General features: G+C 58.3%; 2 protein-coding genes across 3 annotated transcripts in view; both read right to left on the minus strand.

Annotated features, from left to right (window-relative positions):
• Positions 1-3,007: 3,007 nt before the first annotated feature.
• On the minus strand, positions 3,008-11,988 carry CLK3 (CDC like kinase 3). The gene is made up of 13 exons (XM_083850613.1): positions 11,837-11,988; positions 10,893-11,041; positions 9,439-9,652; positions 7,297-7,390; positions 6,964-7,030; positions 6,139-6,255; positions 5,506-5,672; positions 5,025-5,119; positions 4,518-4,647; positions 4,329-4,411; positions 4,004-4,083; positions 3,622-3,712; positions 3,008-3,397 (listed from the first exon to the last, which is right to left on the minus strand). Exons 2-13 carry the CDS (start codon positions 11,039-11,041, stop codon positions 3,212-3,214), a joined length of 1,473 nt encoding a protein of 490 aa, XP_083706739.1. The 5' UTR covers positions 11,837-11,988; the 3' UTR covers positions 3,008-3,211.
• Positions 11,989-13,126: 1,138 nt separating this feature from the next.
• ARID3B (AT-rich interaction domain 3B) overlaps positions 13,127-22,181 on the minus strand; it is a 33,165-nt gene continuing 24,110 nt past the window's right edge. Inside the window, exons 6-9 of one of the 2 annotated variants that reach the window (XM_083850611.1) lie at positions 21,025-21,284; positions 20,547-20,804; positions 18,130-18,231; positions 13,127-17,271 (exon numbers count right to left, since the gene is read on the minus strand). In XM_083850611.1, the coding sequence (XP_083706737.1) occupies positions 17,117-17,271; positions 18,130-18,231; positions 20,547-20,804; positions 21,025-21,284 (775 nt within the window). In that variant the 3' untranslated portion in view covers positions 13,127-17,116. Of the gene's footprint in view, positions 17,272-17,291; positions 17,874-18,129; positions 18,232-20,546; positions 20,805-21,024; positions 21,285-22,181 lie in introns of those variants that run through there. The other variant, XM_083850612.1, reaches the window with a different exon arrangement.

Genomic DNA, 22,181 nt, shown 5'->3' on the forward strand with positions numbered 1-22,181 from the left:
CTGTTCGTGCTCTCCGTGCACCTGTAGCTGACCCAGGGGAGGCGCTGGACCTGGGGTGACGCAGGAGGTGCGGTGAGGTGAGGTGAGCTGTGTCTGCCTGCTCCTGGTGCCGTGGGCATGGACGGGAGGTGAAGCTCTGCCGTCCTCCTGGGCCCTTTCCTGCCCCCAAAGCGTCTGCTGGTCCTCAGCCTGCCCCAGGGCCTGTTCTGGCAGCACTGGAGAACTTCAGAGCTTCGGATGGTGCCTTTCCTCCGGGGCGGCCGGCTTCCATCTCGGGCTGAAGCATGGGGACAGCTGCCCCGTGCGGGGCAACGGCGGCACGGTCGGGGCTGTGCTCGTTTGGGTGGCAGGCAGGCAGCCTCCTACCTGCCGCACGTCGACCCCTGCGTGCTGCGAGTCCGCAGGTCAGGCACCTGCGTTTGCCTTTTATCTGCCTTAGAACAAAGGCTGAGTGTGTCGGAGGAGGAAGGAGGAGACTTCCCTGGCGGAGCGGCAGCGGCTGAGTCATTAATTTGCCTGCAAGCGCCAGCGTGACCCTGGGTACGGGGGGAGGGAGCTGCTTCCGAAGGTGCTGGGGTCCATCAGGGCCGGTCACTTTGAGAGCCACTTCCTAGGGGCACAGGAGCAGGTGGTGCCGAAGTGGCAGAACTTGAGCAAGCAGGGCAGAAGCTTGGCTGGGCAGGGAGCTTCTAGAGCTGAGGTGGGAAAGGGAAGGGTTTGGCCACTGGAGGTGAGGTCGAGCAACACGGCAGGACTACAGGCGTGCTGTTCCCCAGTGCAGGGAGAAAACTTGTGCAGCCAGAACTCGGTGTGAGCTGAAGCTGGCCGGTACCGTGGGGGCATCAAAAAGGGCTTTCTAAACAGCATGAGGAGGACCAGAGACGGCTGGTCTGTTCCTGGGTGAGGATGGGCACCTCAAACAGGGACGGAGACAAAGCAGAGGCGTTTAATGCCTTCCTTGCTCTGTCTTCAGCACCGATGCTGGGCTCTGGGCCCCCAGCTGCCCGCAGCTGGAGGTCTGTGACTGCGGGAAGGATAAACCCCCAGCCCACCCCGAGCAGGATCCGCTGCTCCAGCTGCGTGTACGTAAGTCCACGGCCCGATGAGATTCAGCCCAGGGTGCTCAGAGAGCTGGCTGGTGTCGCTGGGAGACCTCTCTCGATTATTTTTTTCAGTGGTCTTAAGAATCTGGAGAGGTCCCAGTCGACGGGAGGCTGGCAAATGTTGTCAGCGCTGGTCAGAAGGCAGGCCCTGGTAATTGCAGGGCTGCCAGGCTCACTTCAGTGCCTGGTAAAGTCATGGAAAAGGTTAGTCTGGAGCTAGTGAAAAATGCTTGAAAGACAATTTTACTCCCTTTTAGGGCCAGTTCTCTGTAATACTCTTATAAATGACCTGGGCACGAGTCTTAGCTGTATACTGAGTAAGTTTGCAGGTGACCCTGAGTTAGGAGGTGCTGCTGCCTCCCCTGAGGGCAGAGAAGCCTTGCAGAGAGCTCTTGATTTGTTTGAGGGCTGGGCAAACGAAGTGGAACAAGAGCACAAAATCAGCTGCAGCTTCCCCTGCCACATCTACCTCAGCAGGACCCAGGCTCTGCCCCTCTTGGTGTCCCGACCCCTGTTCCTAAAGCGTCTCTCCGCACCGTGTTCAGCCTGGGCTGCAATGGCGTTTACCAGGCTGGGGCTGTGCTCGGCTGCCTTGGGAAGGGGCAGCCATGGGGCTGGCTGGGTGAAATACAAGTGCAAGGCTTCTCTCTGCCTCTTTGCTTCCTCAGCTCATCTTTAACCAGGCAGAGGAGCGGCATCTGGGTTTAAAAGGTGGGCAATCAGCTGCTGGCTGTTGCTTCAGTACAGTGTTAGTCCTAATCCCCTCATTTTCCACTTTCCTTACTCAAGACGCTGGGTAGGAGGCCCTGCTCTTTAAATTCCTGCTTTTCTTGGCTCTTTGGGGTTTGGCTGCTGAACTGCAGTGTACCCGTGGCGCAGTAACAGCGTAGAAGATATTCAGGGCTTAATCCCAGGGGGCCTCTTCTGCCTCCGCACAGCTGTGCCGCTGGCTGAAGCTACAAGAACCAGGTAAAGACACCCGTGCAGGTTTGGCAGCTGGACCCAGCTCTGTTCTCACTGCAGTGTGGTTTGGGGAGCACCGAGGCCCTGTGCCTGGCCAGCCATGCAGCAGTAGGGCTCCCCACCTTTAAGAAAAAAAAAAGGAATAGGTAGAAGGGGAGGGTATGAGCCCTGATGTAAGGAAAAAGCTTCCTAATCCCTACCTGTGTGGTGTGTAGGGGGCAGAGCAGGGAGCCTGGGCTGTGTCATGCACAGCTGCCCTTTACATTGCGCTCCCCTTCTGAAGGGGGGAGATGTGGCTGTTGGGCTGTACGTTATCTCAGCTGGCTTACTTGAGGAAGGAAGTATGGGCCTTGCCCACACGAAATGCGTCTTTATTTACAGGGGTGTACTCTTCTGGAACGCCCTGCGGCACCCAGAGGGGCTGGGTCCCTTGGTTGCCCCTTCCCTCACATTGCTGGAGTAATTCAAAGAATGCACCTCACTTTTAAAAATCTCTTTGAGATCGTTTCTGTCCCCGCACAGGACCTGCCCCTGAGTGCTGCTCTGCTCACTAACACGTGAAGATCACTGCCCGGTGTCACCGCTCCGTATTCCGTTTGTGCCCCAGCGTCTGTAATGACTAATTCCTGCCTCTGCGGGGGGATGCCCTGCAATAAAGTGCAACTATTCATGTGTGCTACTCCCGTGCAGCTCTTCATTTGTCTGCTGGCATGCTGCAGCCTGACCCCCACAGGCACAGCAAGCCTTCCTGCTGCTCTGCACTGCTCAGAGGCACAAGGGCAGGGACCGGGGAGTTCAGTTCCCTCCCCCTTACTTTTTGCCCTCCACTGAAGCAAAGCATCCTGCTGCCTAGTTTCCTGACTATTTTTCAACAGCTCCATCTTCTGCACAGAAAGGAGAGCTGGGAGTAAGCAAGCCCTCCACCCTGCCTACAAGGGAAGTATGAAACAATAAGAAACACTTTATTTTAACTTTACAACATATAAATAGACGAATCTGTGCTTTCCATCGGAGCTGTTCTTCCCCTTCCCTGCCCAGGGTTCGTGTCACAGTGCCCCTCTGAACTCTGAGAGGGGTGGAGCTGAGCTGCAGAGGCGAGGCTGAGCTTGTCGGTACCAACCCAGCCCCTGTCACCTCCCCGGCTGTCATCTGCTCAGGTTCCGGCTGGCGGTGCGACCGCACAGCATCCGCTCCTCTGCAGAGAGGCCCGCAAAGAAGGGATGCAGGAGGGCTTCCGAAAACGTGATCCTCTGGGAAGGGTCGAACTCAAGCATCCTTCTCATCAAGTCGAAGAGCTGCACGTGCTCCAGTGAGTCGTGCAGCATGTATGTCTGAAACAGAAGGGCAGGCGAGATGCATGTAGGCTCCAGTACAACAGGGAGCGCGCCCCAGCCCCCAGTTCTGTGATGTACAGCGAGGCTGTGGCTGTTTTGACCTCACCCCCAGCAGAGATAATTCCCTTCCTGACCCCTGTGGATCTCAGGAAGGGAGCCCCGGACCAGTTCAGCCCCTCAGCGCAGCCAGCACCCCCTCAGAGCTGCCCTCTGCCACCTACCCGCAGGGGCTTGCAGTTCTCTTGGACGTATCTCCCATCGGACGTGTTCTCATCCCATACCAGGTTCCCATTGTGGAAGTATTTCTGCTTCCTGGAGAGGAGGAAGGGTGTTTGTATGGCTGAACCGGAGAGCTCACCCCCACGGACAGGGGAAGAGCAGCAGCCCGTGAGACTCGATGACAATTAGTACTATAAACTCTGCCCTCCATAAGCAGCCGAACCATTGCCCCTAAAACCGGTCATCAGGCTCACAACCCAAACTTCAGCAAGTTCCCTGTGGTTATACAGGTTAGACCTGGTGTGCAAACACAGCTGGCATCCTGACTCGTTAGCCACCACAACCAGTTACCTGCGCGCTGACGGTGCAGTTACGGGCTCTTACCGAGTTCTGTGGATCATGTGAGGGGGAAGGGGCCCAAGGATTTTCTCCATCATGACCAGATGCTCACGGTTCTCGTGGGTCTGCAAAGGAAAAGAGCAGCAGCGCACTGCTTCAGAGCTTGAAGAGCTGGTGACAACAGTCTGTCACTTAAACAGGTAGAGAGGGTAAGGGAGAAGCCAGGAATGGTGCAGGCCCTGTCCAGCTCTGCTTCCTCTCCTGCTTTTTCTATTCTTTCATTTTCCCCCCCTTTACCTAATTCTAGCCTTTTTAGACAGTAAGAAGTCTTAGTTTGGCCAAAGAACACAATGCCTTTTGCAAGTCATACCTGGAAGAGCGTGAAGCCTCGGTAGTACTCAAACAAGATGCAGCCGGTACTCCAGACATCACACGGCTGTGCCCAGCCCAGCTCTGCAGAGAGAGTAAAGCTAGCTCTGTGCTCTCTGCAACCCCCGCCACGCTTCCTTCCACCAGCTCCGTGGTGGAGCAGAGCCTCCTGCCACCCCGCGGTGCTCACCGAGAATCACTTCGGGGGGACGGTAGTGCCGGGTGGCCACGATCGTGGTGTGGTGCTCGTGGTCGAAGGTGGCGCTTCCGAAGTCGGCCACACGGATGCTCGTGTTCCGAATGGACTTCTCCTCGCAGCTCTGCAAGCAAAGGAGAAGGCCCCAGAGCTTTTAACAGCTGGTTCGGGATTAGGGTAGGCTCTGACAGGAGCCCTCTGTCCCCAGAAGGGCCATGTCCACGCTGTTAATCAGACAGATCCCAAGTGGGAAGCTCTGAGCTATTCACATCCCGTGTCCGCGTTCAGGACAGCAGCTGAACTGCGGCTGTGGGCTGGAGCCACTGAAGCAGAGCCTTAAGGCTCTTAAAAGACAGGGGGGAAAGAAGGGGCCGAGCTTCCAGTTTGTTCTTGCTAAACAGGCTTGTGAGGCATGCCCAGGAGATGGAAGATCCAGCTTCTGCAGCGCGGGAGCAGGCGGCCGTTCCTGCTTTAGTCACCTCTCTCTCAGCCATAACCCACCTTTTTCTCGTTGTACAGAGTGTCAAAGTCGGAGTTGACAAACAAGATGTTTTCTGGCTTGAGGTCAGTGTGAGTCAGCTGGTTGTCGTGTAGAACTGCACGGGGGAAGAGGAGAGGGGAAAAAACACGTAAGAACCAGACACTGGAGCATCAAGTCCATGTACTGGACACCCTGACGCAAGCCAACTCCTTGCCTCCCTCCCAGCCCATTCTGGAGAGGCAAAGCCTAGCAGTGACTACATATTCCTGACAGAGAAGGCACAAGAGAGCTCACAAGCCTCTCCTCCATTCCTTTCACAAGGAAAAGAAAGCAAATCTAAAGACTACTCCACCGAAATCATCATATCTGATCTTTTTAGAAGCTTCAGAAAAGGAAGCTAGGATGTTCAGGTCCTACTATAGGTTAAAACAACCCAAAAAAGCACGCACTGAAGAACAAGCAGCTGCTGGCAACCCCAAAGGCTGGCCCTGGGTAACTTACATCTCAAAGCATGGCAGAGCTGGTAGGCCATGTGCCGGATCTGAGGGAGAGGGTATGGCTGGAAATTGTTCTCTTTCAGGAACTCAAAAGTGTTCTTGCCGAGAAGCTCAAAGGCGATGCACATGTGGCCGTGGAAATTGAACCAGTCCGACATCAGGACACACAAGCTAGGCAGAGGAGAACGGCACGAGGATTAACCATCGTTCAGACTCGACAGAACAGTAATTCTCCCAGTTTTTGGTGAACAAAAGCCCTGAGCCGGCTGAGCTGGAAGCACAGCAATCCCTCCATTTACGCTGGAGAGAAAACTCCTGCCCACTTTGCTCACCCAGCTCAAACGGGGGCTCTTTTTGTAAAGCAGGACAAGGCAGCAAGTGGCTGTCAGTAATTCTGGTCAATTTTTCCTCCCTGTGACTTAACATAGCAGTTGTTAAGCACACTAGTGTTTGGTAGAACCTGGGCCAGGCTCTCATCTTCCAAAACGCAGAGGCATGACACAGGTTTTCCCCACAGAGGAGGCGAGCAGCAGGTACATCCAGTCCTCAGCTCTGGGCGGCTTTGGACCTCGTTCAAGCAGGCTGCTTGTTTCTGAGGACATGGTACTGGCTGCCTGGGAGCTTCGCAGCAACTTACAATTTGTTCTCCTTGTCCTTCTCCTTGATTTTCTTCAGGACGTTAATTTCCAGCCTGGCTGCTTCTCGGTACTTCCCAACATTTTTTATGATTTTCAGTGCCACCTGGGATTTGCCTCTGCAAGGGAAGAGACAAAGGAGTCAGAGAAAAAGCCGGTATCACCTGCACGCACATCCCACAGGGCACTGCAGGAGCCTGTAGGATGACAGGGAGGTTCCCAAGGGTATATTCAGACCACGTCCCCACTGGCTTCACTCAGCTCAGCCGTGCCATGTTGCATGTGCAGTGCTGCGAGCAGGTGTGTGGCAATCTAATAAATAAAACCAGGCAGAGGAAGGAGACAGCCTTCAGCAAGCTCAGGATGAGGGAGTGATGGTGCAGGGAAAACAAAGAGGAGGTCTGGGTAAGAGATTAGCCGTTCTGCCCTTGTCCCGACCTTGACAAGCAATTAAATACCCGCACGGATTTGAAGTGAAAGGCTGCTGCTCAAGCGACACTCCAACGAGAGCGCTGCAGACACGCCACGTGCCGAGCTGGCAGCCCCCGAGCAGCCACACCGCCTCTCTCCGACCGTGCCAGGGAGTTCTGCGGGGGCAGGGGTCCCGCTGGCTCCCGCCCTCAGCTGCCCCCGGGGCGCAGAGCCAGACGGGAGGGCAGGAAGGGGCAGGGCTCAGGTGTAATCACAGGAGAGGAGGCAAGAAAGAAGCACCCTGGCAGATTGAGGCCACCTCCCCGTCCGGCTGGCCCGTCCCGAAGCCCTCAGCCGCTGAGCGAGCGCAAACCCTGCCGCGACAGAGGAGTGAGGGGGAAGTGAGGGCTGCCCACCTGGCGTGGTCGACGCACTCCACAACTTTCCCGAAAGTGCCTTCGCCGAGGCTGCCGACGATTTCATCTAGGAGAGAAAAGAGGAGCGGGTGTGAGCCTCGGAGGCCGGGCGAGAGCTGGGGTCCTGCAATTTCACAGCAATAACACGTCAAAACAAAAACATCTCTCACTGCTACGCTCTTTAAAGCTCACGTGTCTATTGTCTGCCTCAGGCAATTTACTGGTGAGTCCATTATAAGCAATAAACACTAGAGACCCCTCCAGTACAGAGAGAGATCTCGTCTAACACGGGGATAGGAAGTAGAGGTAAAGTTTTACGAAAGGTGGCTGTACATCGCTCTTGAAGCCAATCGCCGGTCCTGCACACCAGGTGGCCTTCCTTGTCATCTTCCACGCTCCTGCTGCGCTTACTGCTCTGCTGGCTTCTCTGCACACACCGCCCCCCGGCACGGCATACGGCCAAGCGCGCACAGCGGGCAGTCCCCAGTGGCAGATTGTGTTGTCATTCAAAGGTGGAGAGACGGCGGTGCGTCGGTGGGTGGGTTTTCCAGATGCCAGCATTTCATAAGGCACACAGCATATATAACGATAGGGATATTGCAAGGGACACGTCAAGACACAAACCGACTTCAAAACAGAAAAGTAATCAACAGCTACAGGTACGTTTAGAACACCCTCTGTTAGCTGCAGCGCCTGGTGCCGCCGCCAAACGCCCCCCTCTTCTCTGCGGGGCGGCAGCCGGGGGGCTCCGGTCTCGGGCTCGGCCCCCGGGGGTGCCCCGGGGCAGCAGCGTCCTCGGCAGCGCCGGAGGCTGCCCCCGGCGGCGCGGGCAGCAGGGCTCGGCCAGAAGAACGCCCTTTTCTCTGCTGGCAAACGTGAGGAAGGCTGGCCGAGCTGGCAGCTTGGACGAGCCGTCCAGCAGAAGCCAGAGCAGCAGCTCCGCCCCTGTCACTGCGCTGTGCTCCCTCGGCTAACGGGTCCCCAGTCCCCCAGGGCCGCATCCTGCTGCTGCCGGCAGGACCGACAGCGCTGCTCCTCCACCGGTGCGCCCGGCTGCGAGCGGACCCAGCGCTGCACCTTCTCCTTGGGGTGCAGTCTGAAGCCTGCGAGAACTTGAGGGACGGGTCAAGAGAGTCCCCAGGGAGCGCTTCGCTCCCCTTCAAGCTTCCACTGAGGACACGAGGTCACGTTCACCCCTGCTACTGCTAGCTCCTACTGGAAAACCAGCCCAGCGGTCCCGCAAGGACCGTGGCCCGCAGAGCAAGCTGTCCTGATGCCTGGTCTTTTCCATTTAGCCCTAAAAATGGCGAAGGAAATGCAAACAAAGCTCTGCGTTCCCACGCCTGACTTTCTGTCAGGCTTCTCCTCTGCACCCCCTGGCCCCCACCTGGTCCAAAAGAACGAGCTCCGAAGCCCGGCAGGTAAGCTGAGCCAGACGGAGGTGGAGGGGAGAGCTGGGACAGCTGCGAGCCTTGAAAGGATCCCGCTGAGGCCACCCAAACCCTGCACACCGGGTCACCGCACGCACACACGCAAACCACACCGGAGCGTTTTAGCCGTAACCCTGCCTCTGAGACCGAAGTGAAAATGTCAGTGGGGAAGGAAGGCAAGGAGAGCAGCAGGCCGCCAGAGCTCCCACGCCATGCAGGGATCAGGACCCGGCCCCTGCGTTGTGCCAGTATCTGAAGGGAACCGAGTGGTGCAGCGCGGCCAAATCTTCCCTTGCTGCAGAGAAGCAGCGAGGCAGACGCTCGGGCCCACACCTCGCGATGCCCCCGGGCCGCTCCAGGCCCTGGGAGAAGCCTCCCCACCCCGCACCGAGCGTTCCCTGATAACCCTCGGACCGCCTCTGGCAAGGAACGCCGCGTTTCCCCACAGTCAGGTGGAAAAGCGACGTTTTCAGCGAAGGTGCAGTTCTGGGACACTTGCATGGCACCAGGCAAAGAGGACGCGGGCGTGGTTTTGGAAGCTGGGAGCCGCGTGCAGGGGGACGGGGCTGGTACCCACAGCGCTCGCGGCTCACACGATGCCCGGCGGGGCTGGCTGGTCCCACGCGGGACGGGGCACAAACCACGCGGCACCTGCCAGGAGCGCTCCGAACCCTCGCTGCCTGCCAGCCCCCCCCGAGCAGCAGCGGTACGCAGGGCCTCGCCGTGTGGAGACCCGCACGGGGACACCGCAGCCTGGCTGTCACCGTGTCACCTGTGTGCCACCTGGAGCCTTCGCTCGCCCCCCCAGGCCGTGAAGTACGCGGCTTCGTTTCCTCACCTACTGCAGCTCCGGGGGCTGGGCCACCAGAACCACCAGCTACAGCCTCTCCCGGCGTCCCCCCACGCGGGTTCGGGACCGCACACCCCACGTAACGAAACGGACGGACGGGGGGCAGAGGTACTCACCCGGCGCGCTCCGAGCTGAAAGGAGGGAAGAAGGGTTAGGGCCCCGACCGACCCCGCGCTCGTTCCGGCTGCTACTCACCGAGGAGGCGCTGCTACAAGACCTGGTCCTGCGCTTCCGGCAGCGGTGCTGGTGCTGCCTGGCGCGGTGCTGCTCCCGGCCCCGGGAGTGCCGGCAGTTCCGCGCGCGGGGCGGGCAGCAGTCCTCCCCGCAGGACGGGCTCCGCTCCTCGAACCTGCAGGCGTCACTGCCCCGCCTGTCCCGGTACCTCCTGCGGTGCGGCGTCCTGTCCCGGCTGCGGCAGAGGCGACGCGTCAGAGTTGGAGCGGCAGGAGGACGGCGCGCCGCCCCGCTGCCAGCCCCCCCAGCCGGCCCCGCAGCCAAGTTGCTCAGGGAAACAGAAAAGTTTCGCCAGAGGAAAGATTGCGCGGCGTTCCCACGTTTGGAGGAACCAGGGGGACACCAGGTGCCTGCTGAGGGCTGGGTCCGAGCTGCCCACTTCAGGGAGCCTCCCCCAGCACCCACGGGTGCTTTCCTATCACCGTTCCTCCTCCCCCAGGAAGGCCTCTCGGTATTTTTTTAATGAGTGAGGAGCCAAGCCAGCGGCGGTGCCCGAACCGTCGCGCCAGCAGGGATGGGAGCCCCCAGACACCCAGCCTTCGGTGCCCACGTGCCTCCGGTGATCGCTACCACGAGCCAGGAGGAGAATTTGGCCTCTGCTCTGCAGATAAACCCTGTGGCTCCCAGAGCGAGCCCTGCTGCCGACTGAGAAGCTGCCTTTTAGGCAGAAAAGGTCACAACACAGAAAAAAACCACAGCACACTGGCTGACAAAAGCCACAAAACGTGACCAACGCAGCGTTTCGGGCACGCGCCTGGCCAGGCTGCTGCTGCCCCAGCTCACGGCGACCAAGCCCTTGTCGCAGCTGCTTCCCGCTGCAAAAAGCAGCTTTTTTGGTCTGTTTGCTTCCCCTCTGCTTTGGCTACGACTGGCTTTCTTGCTGACAGCTCAACAGGACGCAGATGTGCACGGGGTGGCTCATTTCAGCTTGGGTCAGGAACCAAATTTCACTCTGCCTTGCCCGCTAAATTATCCACAACAACAAAAAAAAAAAAACACCAAAAAATAACACATTTCTGTTCCAACAGCAACACTCAGCTCCAAGTCCACCTGTGCGAAACCTCAGTCTGAGCTTTTAAGGTACAGAAGACTCAGAAGTAACAGCCCGAAGGACTGGAGGTACCGAGGAACCCACAAGAGGCTCACAGCCTGAGGACAGAAGGGCAAAAAGGTTCTCACCCGGCAGCTGACTGCTTTCACCCAAATCCCACCTACATAATCTACTAATTAAAAAAATGGGGAAAGCCAGTTGTGGGCACAATTCGTTTGTTTCGTTAAACAAAAGCCAGACCCGGAACCGGAGCGAGCCCAGGGAACAATTAAGGCATCCCCTTCCCACTGCGCCCGCTCTGGGGCGAGGACCAGCGCCGAGACCCTGCCCCCCCCCCCCGGGAAGACCCCCTGCGATCCCTCACCTTCTGGATCGTGACCTCCTGGCCGGGTCCCTGCGGGGCGGGCAGCGCAGCCTGCCCTCGGGGGCCCTGCTCCGGGACCGCCGCCGCTTCCACCGCTGGCCCCAGCAGGGCTCCTGCTCCGGGGACCGGTACCGCCTGCAGTGATGCATCTGCAGGCACACACAGAGCCAGCTCAGCTCCCGGCCCCTTACGCCGGCCCCGAGCCCCCTCAGGGTGCCCCCAGACCCCCTTTAGGGTACCCGTAGGCCCCCTTAAGCCACCCCCAGACCCCTCAGGGTGCCCCTAGAACCCCTCAGGCCTCCCCCAGAGCCTTCTGGGGCAACCGCAGACCCCCCGAACCTCCCCCAGACCCCTTTAGGGTGCCCCATGACGCCCTTAGGCTGCCCTCAGGCCCCTTTAGAACACCCGAAGCCCCTTTAGGTCACCCCCAGGACCCTAAAACCACCCCCAGGCCCCTTAGGGTGCCCAGAGGCTCCTTTAGGGCACTCAAAGGCCCCCTTAAGCCACCCCCTGACCCCTTTAGCCCTCCCCCAGAGCCTTTTGCGGCACCCCCAGAGCTCTTAAACCTCCCCCAGACCCCTTTAGGGCGCTCCATGACCCCTTAGGCTGCCCCCAGAACCCCCAAACCTCCCCCAGCCCCCTCAGCGTGCCTCCAGCCCCCTTAAACCGCCCCAAACCCCCTTAGGGCGCCCCCTGACCCGTTTAGGCCTCCCCCAGAGCCCTTTGGGGCACCCCCAGACCGCCCAAATCTCCCCCAGACCCCTTAGGGCGCCCCATGACCCCCTTAGGCTGCCCCCGGACCCCTTTAGGACACCCAGAGCCCCGTGAGGTCACCCCCAGGACCCTAGAGCCACCCCCCGGCCCCCTCAGGGCGCCCCGTGACCCCCTCAGGCCGCCCCCAGCCCCCCTCAGGCCCCTCCAGGCCCCCCCCGCCCCCCACTCACCGCCGCCGGGCCCCGCAGCGCCCCCGGGTACGGCCCGGCCCGGCCCGGCCCCCCGCAGCCCTCCTCGCACTTCCGCTTCCGCCGTGGCCGCCCCGCGCCGCTCTGGCCGCCCCTCTCGTTGGTCCGGAGGTTAACCCCTTGCGCGCCGCGGGGGAGGCGAGGGGGAGGCTCCCAGGGCCTCGCGGCCTCCGCGGCCCCGAAGCGGGAGCCCCGCGGGGCAGGGACCGCGCAGCCCCTTGGGCTTCGTGCCCTTCCTTCGTCTCCTCGCCACCTGCTTGGCTGTGGGCAGAGGATCGCATGCCGCGGGTGCCACCGGCGTGGCCTCCAGCCGGGCGGAGTCTGGCCTCCGCGCCTCCGCGCCTCCGCGCAGCTCTGCCTGCGCTCCCCGAGGTCCCAGCCCCGCTCCTCCGGCCCGGGGACCCCCCGCAGCACCGCAGGGCGAGGAGCAGAAGGGGCCCCAGACGAGGCCGGCGGCCTCCGAGCAGAGCGAGCAGCCCCGTGGGCCTCCAAAGGGGCGGCCGCGTCCCGCCGAGCGGCTCTGGTGGTGCTGAGCATGGCCCGAGCCAGCCTCGAGGCCGATCGCCTGCACCACGGCGAGGGCATCTCCCGCTGCCGCAGGGAGGCCGGGGAGGCCGGACTCGCTCCAGCCGGGGCCGTGGCCTCCTGTGGGCTCGGACTCCTTGGTGTCGGTGTGCTGGGACAGGCGGGTAACAATGGAACGGAACGGGACGGGAGGCAGGGCCCTGCCCCGGGCACACCGGGGGGCCTCGAGGCAGCCTAAGGAGGCCAGCCTGGCCTCCACAGGGCTCCTGAAAGCCACCAGAAAGCCCCCTGCTATTTCTTTTTTTTTTTTTTTTTAACTGGAAATAGCGAAAAAGCCCTGCACCCCCTTCCCGTGGCAGCAAAAGGCAGAGGGAAAGGCGCTGCCTCCGCCGGTGCGGTGCCTGGACGGCTGGGAGCAGAGCCATCCTAAGGGGGGCAGCAGGGCCTTGGAAATTTTGGGGCCAAAAGGGCTGGAAAGCAGCTTCTGCCCGACTTCAGAACCGTCACAGCTCGCTCAGCACACTTTGTGAGAGCGCAGCCCGGCAGGCAGAGCAGCGCGAGGTTAAAGCTGCCGCAGCCATCAGCAGAACAAACCACGGGCAGATTTAGACGATTTACCTGCCCAGAGCCACCCCCACGCGGCTGGTTGTGTGTCGCCACGTGTAAACCTCCTGATGGCGCGAGGCACGGCTGCCTCAGTCCCCCCGCGAAGCAGCGCGGCCCCAAATCACGCTCGCAGGGTCACGGTGTGAAGAGGTAGAAGTTTATTGGAATATAAACATTCAGATAACGTGTAAGATAGAAAAAACCCAACAACAACATATACAGACACTTGTTGGAAGGAGACGTTGAGGTATTTATCCACCGCCTAGGCTATCACATTTCTTTTTTTTTTTATTTTATTTATTTCTTTTAAATAGGTAAGAAAACTAGTAGCAAGGCTGCTGCAGCTGTTTGGTGAGAACAATCCGATCTGAATCCGCTTGGAGCGCGCACGCGGCGGCCAGCAGGACGCGGTGTAAACGCCCTCACGTGCGCCGGGGGGGACGAGCGGCAGCGCAGCCTCCCCCGGCCTCTTCCCCCGTCCCCGAGCCTCTGCCCTCGCCTTCCCACAGCAAGCTGGGGGAGGCCGAGCAGGTTGGTTTTAATCCCCACCCGCTCCGAAACAGGAGCGTCTTAGCAGCTGGGGGCTTTTTCTTTTTTCTTTTTTTTTTTTTGGCTGCTCGCTGTGAAACCTTCGCTGGTCTGGAGCTCGAAGAGAAGCAGACGCACTGCCGAGCAGAACGCTCCCCGCGAGAAACGGTCCTGCCCGCAGTGTCAAAACCCCTGAGTACGATACAATCCAACACGCTTGAGTGAAATGAATCGGAGCCGGGGGGAGGCCGAGCCTCTGCCCTCGCCCGGCCTCCCCCTGCCCCCCCCTCCTCCACCCCCTCGCCGCTGCTGGTTTCTCTAACCCTGTCCCCGCAGCCTGGCAGCTCAGTAGGAGACCTGGAGCTCGGCGAAACGCGCGTTAAGCCGGGCGCCAGAATCAAACCCAGGCCAGGGGAAGGGTTCCTCTTCACAGTCTGAGTGGTCCTCGTCAGCGCGGGGCGACGGAGGACCAGGTATGGTTGCAGCTTATTTTACTGAGGTATCTGTTACGCATCCCGACTTGTTTCTTTCCCTGAATCGGATACAAAATAATCTGTTAGTCCCTGTCTATTTCCAGTCTAGTTGTGTAAAGCTTATAAACATTAATACTCTAGTAGTGTCAAAGCTGTTTAGCAGTTCAGTGATTCGAGTGCCTTTCTGTGCAAGAAAACACAATGTTAGCATGTGATACATAAGCAAAAACACCCATTACTAACCTCTGCTCCCCAGGACCAGAGAAGAAAGCATAAGGAAAAGCCAGAAGTCCCCCAGTCCCACTCTTAGGAAACAGCCCCCAAACCCACCCCCCACCTCCAAAAAAAAAACAACTAACCAAAAGAAAAAAAAAGGAAAAAAAAAAAGAACAGTCTGAATGAGTCAGAGTCTGGAAAATCCTCTCTGAGTGGAGACAATGAAATGCCTCAGAGGTGTGCGGCCAAAGAGCAGCTCTGCTTCCCCACTGAAAGCAAGCGGAGGTGGGACGTCGTGGAGCAGCATCCATCCCAGGACATGCGCCTTCGCTGTCGCTCCCTCCCTCCCTCCCAGTGCAGATAACTCGAGCCGTGTTACATGAACTGGCATCCAGAGAGCGGGGGCCTCTCGCGAGCGGGAGCTCCTGCCTGCGGTCGTACAGCCTCGCCCAAGGGATGGGGCCATCCCTGCACCTGGGCTTCAGACAAGGAGAAAACCACAGATCGCTGCTGCGAGCTCACTCCTGCTCTGCTCTGAGGACGGGCAGGCAGCCGACTGAGTGGTGCCGGGGGATTAAAAGGGACGAGATGAAGTTTGGGAATTGACGGGAAGGCAGCTGTCCCTCTGCGGGACGCACCGGCGGGGGAGCAGCGCCACGGGGGCTGGAGGTGGGGGCGAAGGACCCTTCCCGGCTGGGCTCTGGCCGTGCAGCCTGGGCAGGAGCAGTCTGTGACTGCCTTGAGCGCGGGGAGCCGAGCGCCCCCGGCAGCCCTGCTCACCTGAAGGGCAGCGACTGGCCCCGCGCTCCTCCGTTGGCTCCGAGAGCAGGGCAGCAGCGCAGCTGGCAGCCGGGCAGCCTGCTGTCAGGCCTCTCGGGGAAGGACCGCCTGAAGGAACCGCCAGGAACTCGCAGGCAATAAAAGAGCAACCCAGGTCCATAAACACGGACGTGCTGCAGGCAGCCAGAGCTGTCCGTTTGCTGGGGGGCACGTGGTGCCTCACCAGTAACACTCCAGGAAACTGTTTTGTTTTTTTACAAGCTGAACCTCTGGAGTTTTAACCGGGTTTTCACTTTGATTGTAATGCAGCTACTGGCTTGGGTGCTTCTCACACGGTTTGGTAACACCAGCAGCGATGTGCAGGTGGAAAACAAGAGGAATGAGTTATTTCGGTGCCTCTCACGACAGCTAAAGTGACGCAGCACCCACAGGGCTTAGTCTTGTAGCGAGGGCAGAATTAGCTGTGCTGTCTGCATCCAGCGAGCCCGGGAAAACACTCACAAAGCCACGGCCCGACCGAGCAGGCTGGATCCCTGCCACAAGACCAAGCTCTGCTTTGAGGAAGCACCTTCCTACGAGAGGCCGGGGAAATCCGTAGTGTTGGCAGGGCTGTTGCCTCCCAGCTGCGCTGCGCAGCTTTGCTACGGGCAAGGACAGATCACGGGGGATGGAGAAATCCAACAGGGCCTCTGGAGACAGCCTCCTGTCCGAGGTGAAGGACGGGTCCTCTAACTCAGCTGTCGCCCTTGCCCTCTGTTCCTACCTCTACCTGTCCTGTTGTGCGCATGTCCTGGGACAGTGGTGCTCAGCGTGTCTCCTGGCTAGCCTAAAGGATGGGGAAGCCGCTGCTCCTTTGCTCAGCTTTGTTTTTTCTTTTCTGTCTTTGGTGCTACAATTAAAAATAAAAAAAAATAAACACAACGTCAGCAAAACCACATATATATATATAAAAAATCAAGCGATAAGATATGCCAATACTTCCTGAAGAGGTTAAAAAAAACAACCCAAAACAAACAAACAAAAAAACCCCCAACAACAAGTACATATCTGAGGTATTTCATCTGCTCAAAAAAACCTGACTCAGGCCCGGAGGATGGAAAGGACGTCACCAGGGCAGGAGGGATGGTGCTCGGACCTGACCTCCAGGCGGGGGAGGATGTGTGCGGGACGGCAGGAGGAGAGGGGACACAGCGAGGCCACGCGAGCAGGGGCTGAGCTCGCGGAGCCACCGGGTCTTGTGTCAAGGCGGGCAGAGGATCAAACCCAAGCGAAAACAAGTTCAGGCTGTCGGGGTAAATGTCAACGGGATGAGTTCCCCAAGGGCAGAGAGACAAGGTCGAGGGCATTTACAAGTTGGCTGAAAGCCTGAAAAAGGCAACAACAGTAGGGAACGGGCCAGCACCAGCCAGGAGAATGAAGCAGCTGAGGGAGCGGGGGTTTTTCTGTGTCTGGGGGTCCTTCCCCTGCGGCCAAGACCTCCGAGAGGGGGGAAGGAGGTTCACCGAGTCTCTCGGGACTCTGCAAGCAAGGACCGTGGGCCCGAGGGGAGGACTGGAGCACGGCAGAGCCTGAAGAAAAGCGAGGAAGCTTGCCTGCTCGGCAGCTGCGAGCCCGGCAGGAGAGGGGCAAGGCAGCCTGCCGGCCGTTCGGATTGTCAACACACTGGGTTGTTTTGTGGGAAGAGCCCGCGTGGCTGCTGGCTCAAGGAGAGCCCCGCTTCCCTGCCCCGACCCCGGCTCCTTCCCCCTGCCTTGGTGACGTCTCAGCCATCTCTCGACCCGCCGCTCCTAGAGACGATCCCTGATTGAAAAACGCCAGGGGTGCCCCCTCTCCATGTCCCACCCCCCAGCGGGAACACGGCAAACCCCGGGAGGAGGAGGAGGAGGAGGAAGAAAACGGAAGAGAAAGGGAGGAAGAAAGGGGAGAAGGAAGGAAAAGGCTGGACAAACGGACGATGAAGAACAACTCGCTGGCGTGGAAAGGTTTCAGCATCATCATCTTGCCGTCGGCCAGCCGCAAAGCAGGTTCCTTGAGATGAGGTAACGTGTGCGACTCCTTCCCGGCTCGCTCCCCGCCGCGAGCAGAGAGGGAGAGCTGCCGGGGGCCAGTGTGAGACAGCGAGCGCGGCCGTCCGTCAGAGAGACCAGCTGGTGGAGGGCTCTGCGCCGGGCGTTCCCCGCGATGAGGTAGGGCTGGGAGAGCAGTGGGAGCTGCTGCTGCTGCTGCAGGAGCTCTGCGTGCTGGAGCCCGCGATGAGATGGACGACTGGCTTCTGGGCAAAGAGCACTCCTGCAAGGCACGGGGAGGGAAGAAGGGTTACGGGGCGACGCAGCTCAGGAGGATATGGTAGAGAGCAACCCCAAAGGCTTCACCCTAACAGAAGGGGGCCCAGCGCAAGACCAGCAGGCTTCGAGGCAGATCAGAGCATCAGCGACGGCAAGGATATACGCGGGGGTACTCTGGGACTTGCTCTGTCAGCCCCTGCCATGGGATCTTTTGCTTACAGAAGACTGGAAGATCCCAAACGGCTTCAACACCTCTGGAGGGTGCAGCGCCAGGTCTCCCACTGTGGACTCTGTCACGTAAACGTGACCTGCACAAGTCAAATGGCTCGAGCTGCGTACAGGGACAGCAACAACTCTTGCTTCCCTGCAGCATGTGAGGAGAAGCTGAGGTAAGCTCCTCCTGAATAGGAGAAGGGGCACAATGCTCCTTCCTGCTAGCACTTACTACAGAAGTTCCCTCTCAGGAGAAGCTGGATTTCTCACCAGGTTCCCTCTTCCCTGCCACAGCAAAATGCCACTTGTGGACTGCCAGCAAAATGCTTCCCCGGGGACAACTCAAGAGTAGAGATGACGGCAGAAACACGAATGGCATTACAGCAACAGCTCCTTGCACAAACAGAAAATCACCGAGAACCAGCATTCAGGAGCATCTGAGATTTAAAAAATAGTAACCACCACCACCCCCAAAAGGAAGGAGCATTCATCTTGACCAAAAAGAAAACAAATCAGCTCCTGCTGAGCTTTCTGAGCCGGGTGAGCTGTGTGCTGTGCTTCGGCAAACAGCCAGCCCCTGGCAGCACGCCACCCTCCGCACATCCCACTCGGCATCCCCACACGTCCCCGGGGAGCGGCTCCTCCTCACCAGCATAAATCGTGCCGTTAATCTCCACCGACATGTTGATGCTCCCAATGCCGTTAGGTGACAGATTGAGTGCTGCCGCCGCCGCCGAGTCCGGTTTATCTTCTGTCCAGAAAAGAAAAGACAAAGTTAGAGAGGAACTACACCATCTCCTGTGCTATCCAGAGCTGATCGGATACCTACATGGCCCTCCTTTTGGCTCTTCTCTGATGAGGAGAAAAACCACTGTCAGTCCTCTTACAGAGGTGTTGAAGTGCCCAGGCGTGAGCTGCATGTGGCTGGGATCCCACTGAAGTCCCCAACTGGGGCCAAACGAACAACCCCTCCACAAAAAAAGCCACCAGCACACGAGACATGACATCGGCTGGATTGTGGCCGGGTTTGCAGCAGAGCTGGGGCGCAGGCAGAGCCTGGAGCCGTCCTCCGGGGTGGGGATTCCTCAGGGAGCTGCTGCCACTTGCGGTGTGCCGAGCTCAGGCTGCAGCAGCTCCAGCGGCCGCTGGAGGGGGACTGCCTGGAGCATGACAGGCTCAAACCCAGGCCGAGCACGCTCGGCTGCCCCTAGTGCATGTGAAATCTGTTTTCTCTGTCCCCTCCGCACGGACAGCCCTTTCTAAGGCATCCCGGGCAGCTGTGGAAGTGACAGTGCAGAGCAGGGATCCGCTCCGCTCTGATGTCTAAGGGGAGCTGAACATCAAACCCTCCTGGATGCTTCTGAACCCTCCAACCAAAACAACCTGAGCGTGAGCCTGGGATTGCTCCTCCACGCTCATTAATTCAGCCTTAGTTTGCACAGTGCCATGGTGACCGGCCCCGCAGTGTTGGTTTTGGGGCATTGTGCTATTAAAACAGGGAGAGACGATGGAGACAGTCTGCCCAGGCTCTGGCATTGCATGCAAAGTGCGTGTTTGGAGCTCCCTGCCAGTCTGCTGGGACAGCAAGGCCACTGTCCCTGCGAAGAATGCAAAGGGCTTTGTTAACGTTTAACCCAAACGGTACTATCAAGCTAGAGCGAGCTCGCGCGGTGCTTTTCAACAGTGCCTCCCAAAGCACTTTACAAAGCACAGCATTATTTTTATTTTGCATTTGGCAAAATTAGGGCCTGAAAGACAGCACAGACTTGCCCAGTCCCCTAAGGAAGGTGGGGATAGTATCCCTGACTCCTGCTGAGGGCTCAGTCCTCTGCCTGTTACTGACTGTGGAGACTAAAACCGATCCTAGCCTTTTCATCTAGGAAGTTCAGCATGAAGAGGAAAAAAATGAAGTGAGACAAGGGAATGAACGTTACTTGATAAAACTTGTATTCCTCTTTACTCACTTTTTTTGATGTGAAAGTGAAGTTGAGGTGGATGCGCAGCTGTCGGGACCTGCAATTTGAGGTCTTGATCCCATTTAACTGGGCAGCAAGAGCATATATATCTCTCGCAAAGTGTCTCCGGGAAGCATATCACTGCTAGCAAAAGCCTCAGAAACAACTTTTCCCCTTCTTCTAAGCAGTGCCAAACCTGCCCAGCCTTGTGCCTACATGCAAATGGACACTTAATAGGGCTCCGAGACCTTTAATTTGAATGGATCAAAAGGTTCAGAGGAAACAGCTGTTGGGACTGAACCTTCTGAGCCTCTGCCGTCCAGCGAAGCGCAGCCCCAGGACAGGTAGGGAGCCGTGGCGTTTATCAGCTTTTGAAGCCACTCCGCAACAGTATTGATTCTGACAACGTGACCTTTACGGGGTGACTCCCCTTTCACAAAGCATTTCAGGAGGGCATTTCCCTGGCCATGAATACTGCTTCTCTCTGACCTCCTAACCCAGCCCTGCCAGGAGTTCTCTGCCTGCAGGGCTGCAGCAGATGCTGGCAGGAACCGCCTGACTCGCTAAAAGCTCTGGGATGTGTAGGGCCCCCTGCAGACACACAGGTCTTTGTAGCCTCCTCATCACACCTGCCAAGGGGATTCCTAAAAGCCGGGCATCTCTCTCCCCTAACTGCCACCTGTACAGAGAGAGCTGTCACCTCCAGGATCAATTAATAGGGTTCCCGACGAGAAAAGGACAGGAATTCACTCCCTGCAGCACAACCCTGGATGAGGGCAGGGCTGGGGAAAGTACGCTCTACTTGAGGGGCTGAGCACCTGGCACAGGACCAGGCTTCCCCTCCAAAAGTCATCTTAGTGACCGCGTAAGCTTCCTGAACCCGCTGCATCCAGGCTGGCTTATGCATCATCAAAAAAAGACTAAGAAGTGCAACGGTAAACTCTAACAAAACATTTCTCTGGTTTAGCTTGGCAGTTCCTGTGCTCCGTTTTAGTAACTTTGTGACACTGACCTCCGCCCAGTGCCCAGAGATGACCAAGAGGTGTTTGACACCCTGGACTGGGAGCGGCAGCCTGCAAAGACCCTTCGTGTACCTAGAGGCGCATCTTACCCTTGCCATTGATTTTGATTTTCATGGGGATCTGCCGCGCCATGCTGAAGAGGTTGCGCTGCAGAGCCTGCTGGACGAGCCGCTGCTCCTCCTCCGTCATCCGCGAGACCTTCTTCTCCGGCGGCTCCCCGGACTCCAGCCGCTCCCTCAGCTGCTCCAGGGTGGCCGTTCTCGCTGCCACCGTTGCCTGCTGGCTAGCCAAGGTCACCGGCACAGCGATGCGATTTGGCATAGACACAGTCAAGGGCACACCGTCGCCTAGAGAAGGACAGAGTCACTTAGTCTCTCCCGCAGCCCTTCCTAAAGCAGGCACACAAAGGCTCGGCTGCAGGCAGAATATTCCGCGCATCCTCACCCACCCAAGCCCCGTTACTCTCAAATCCAACTTAGTCTGGGGGGGCAAAACGGCAACTAACTGAAATAATCGCGTTTCTCTGCCCGTAACGCAGCCACCCTCTGCCGCGGGCGCAAAGCCGACCTTTTCTGACAGCTGCTGCTGGAGACACGCGAGGATTGCTGGTCCCGCTGCCAGGCGCGACGCCGATGATCGGGAAGCGGATCTTTGGGGGAGACAGGAGGGAAGGAGGCCCCGTGGCGGTGGGCGAGTAGCTGAACAAGGAGGAGCTGTAGCTGGGCCGCCTGCCTTCCCGCCTGTTGCCGTCGATCGCAGCCTGAAGCTCGGCAGGAGAGCTGAGGGACTTCTTCTCGCATTCGTAGGCGTACAGGTACTTCATATACCTGGGAGAAGGGCGAGCACAGGGAGACTCAGGCAGGTTTCTCGACAGAGCATGCAATGACAGGCTACAGCACCCACTGGGTCGTCCAGGCAGACTTTCAGACTGAAGTGCCCTGCAGATTTGGAGTCTTTGCATCTCACGACTGCTGCTGTACTTGGTGTCATAAGTGTTACGGAGTTTGGGTGTGAGGCACAGCTCTCATGAAGAAAGCACATGGCTGCATACCACTGCAGCTAAACTTTTAACAAATAAGATCTCGAACCATAACACTTACCAGCAAGGAGGGTGATCTAGGAGTTACCTTGTCCGATTTGTACTGGGCAGCACCAAGCCTATCGCTTTTGCTGAATTCTGCCACACAAATTTGCAGCAAGCAGTCTGTTTGTACCAAAGGCTGGAGGAACAGCACGGAGCTTCCCTCCCTGGGACTCCACTGCTCTAAAAACTAAGAGCTAACAGCTCTTTAGAGAGTTACCAGCTCTAAGAACTGAGTTTCATTTTTACTGGGGTGTGCATTCCCAGAGTCCAGCCTCGCATGCTCTAGTCACCGGACAAAAGCGCTGCTTTGCCTTGCTGCTTAAACTCTGCAGTCGGTTTAATTTACCAACCTTCTCTGCTTATTCTACTTTTTCTTCCTTTTGGCTTGCCTACTCAACGTGAGGTACTGCAGGCCAGAAAAGCAATCCTCACGGCAGGCAGGCGCTAAATGCAAGTGTCCACAGCTTAGCGGCGATGACATGAAATGATCGAGTTTATACGTGGTGACTATGTATCAGCAGCCCCCCTGCCCGCTCACGGTGCCAAGTGGGACAGAGCAAGAGACCCTCCTTGCCCCGAGGAGTTCAAGTCCCAGGGAACAAGGTGATGGTGTGTTAGTGCTGGGATTGTAGGGAGGGAA

The sequence above is a fragment of the Anser anser genome, assembly GCF_964211835.1.
Source record: "Anser anser genome assembly, chromosome: 10".
NCBI classification, from domain to species: Eukaryota; Metazoa; Chordata; class Aves; order Anseriformes; family Anatidae; genus Anser; species Anser anser.

What these genes read in the sequence shown, in the direction of transcription:
- CLK3 (XM_083850613.1), bottom strand. Translation starts at nt 11,041, where the DNA reads ATGCATCACTGCAGGCGGTACCGGTCCCCGGAGCAGGAGCCCTGCTGG. An exon ending in AAGGACAAGGAGAACAAATT is followed by an intron (nt 5,673 to 6,138) that starts GTAAGTTGCTGC and finishes TCCTCTGCCTAG; the next exon opens with CTTGTGTGTCCTGATGTCGG. An exon ending in GAGGCTTCACGCTCTTCCAG is followed by an intron (nt 4,084 to 4,328) that starts GTATGACTTGCA and finishes TTTCCTTTGCAG; the next exon opens with ACCCACGAGAACCGTGAGCA.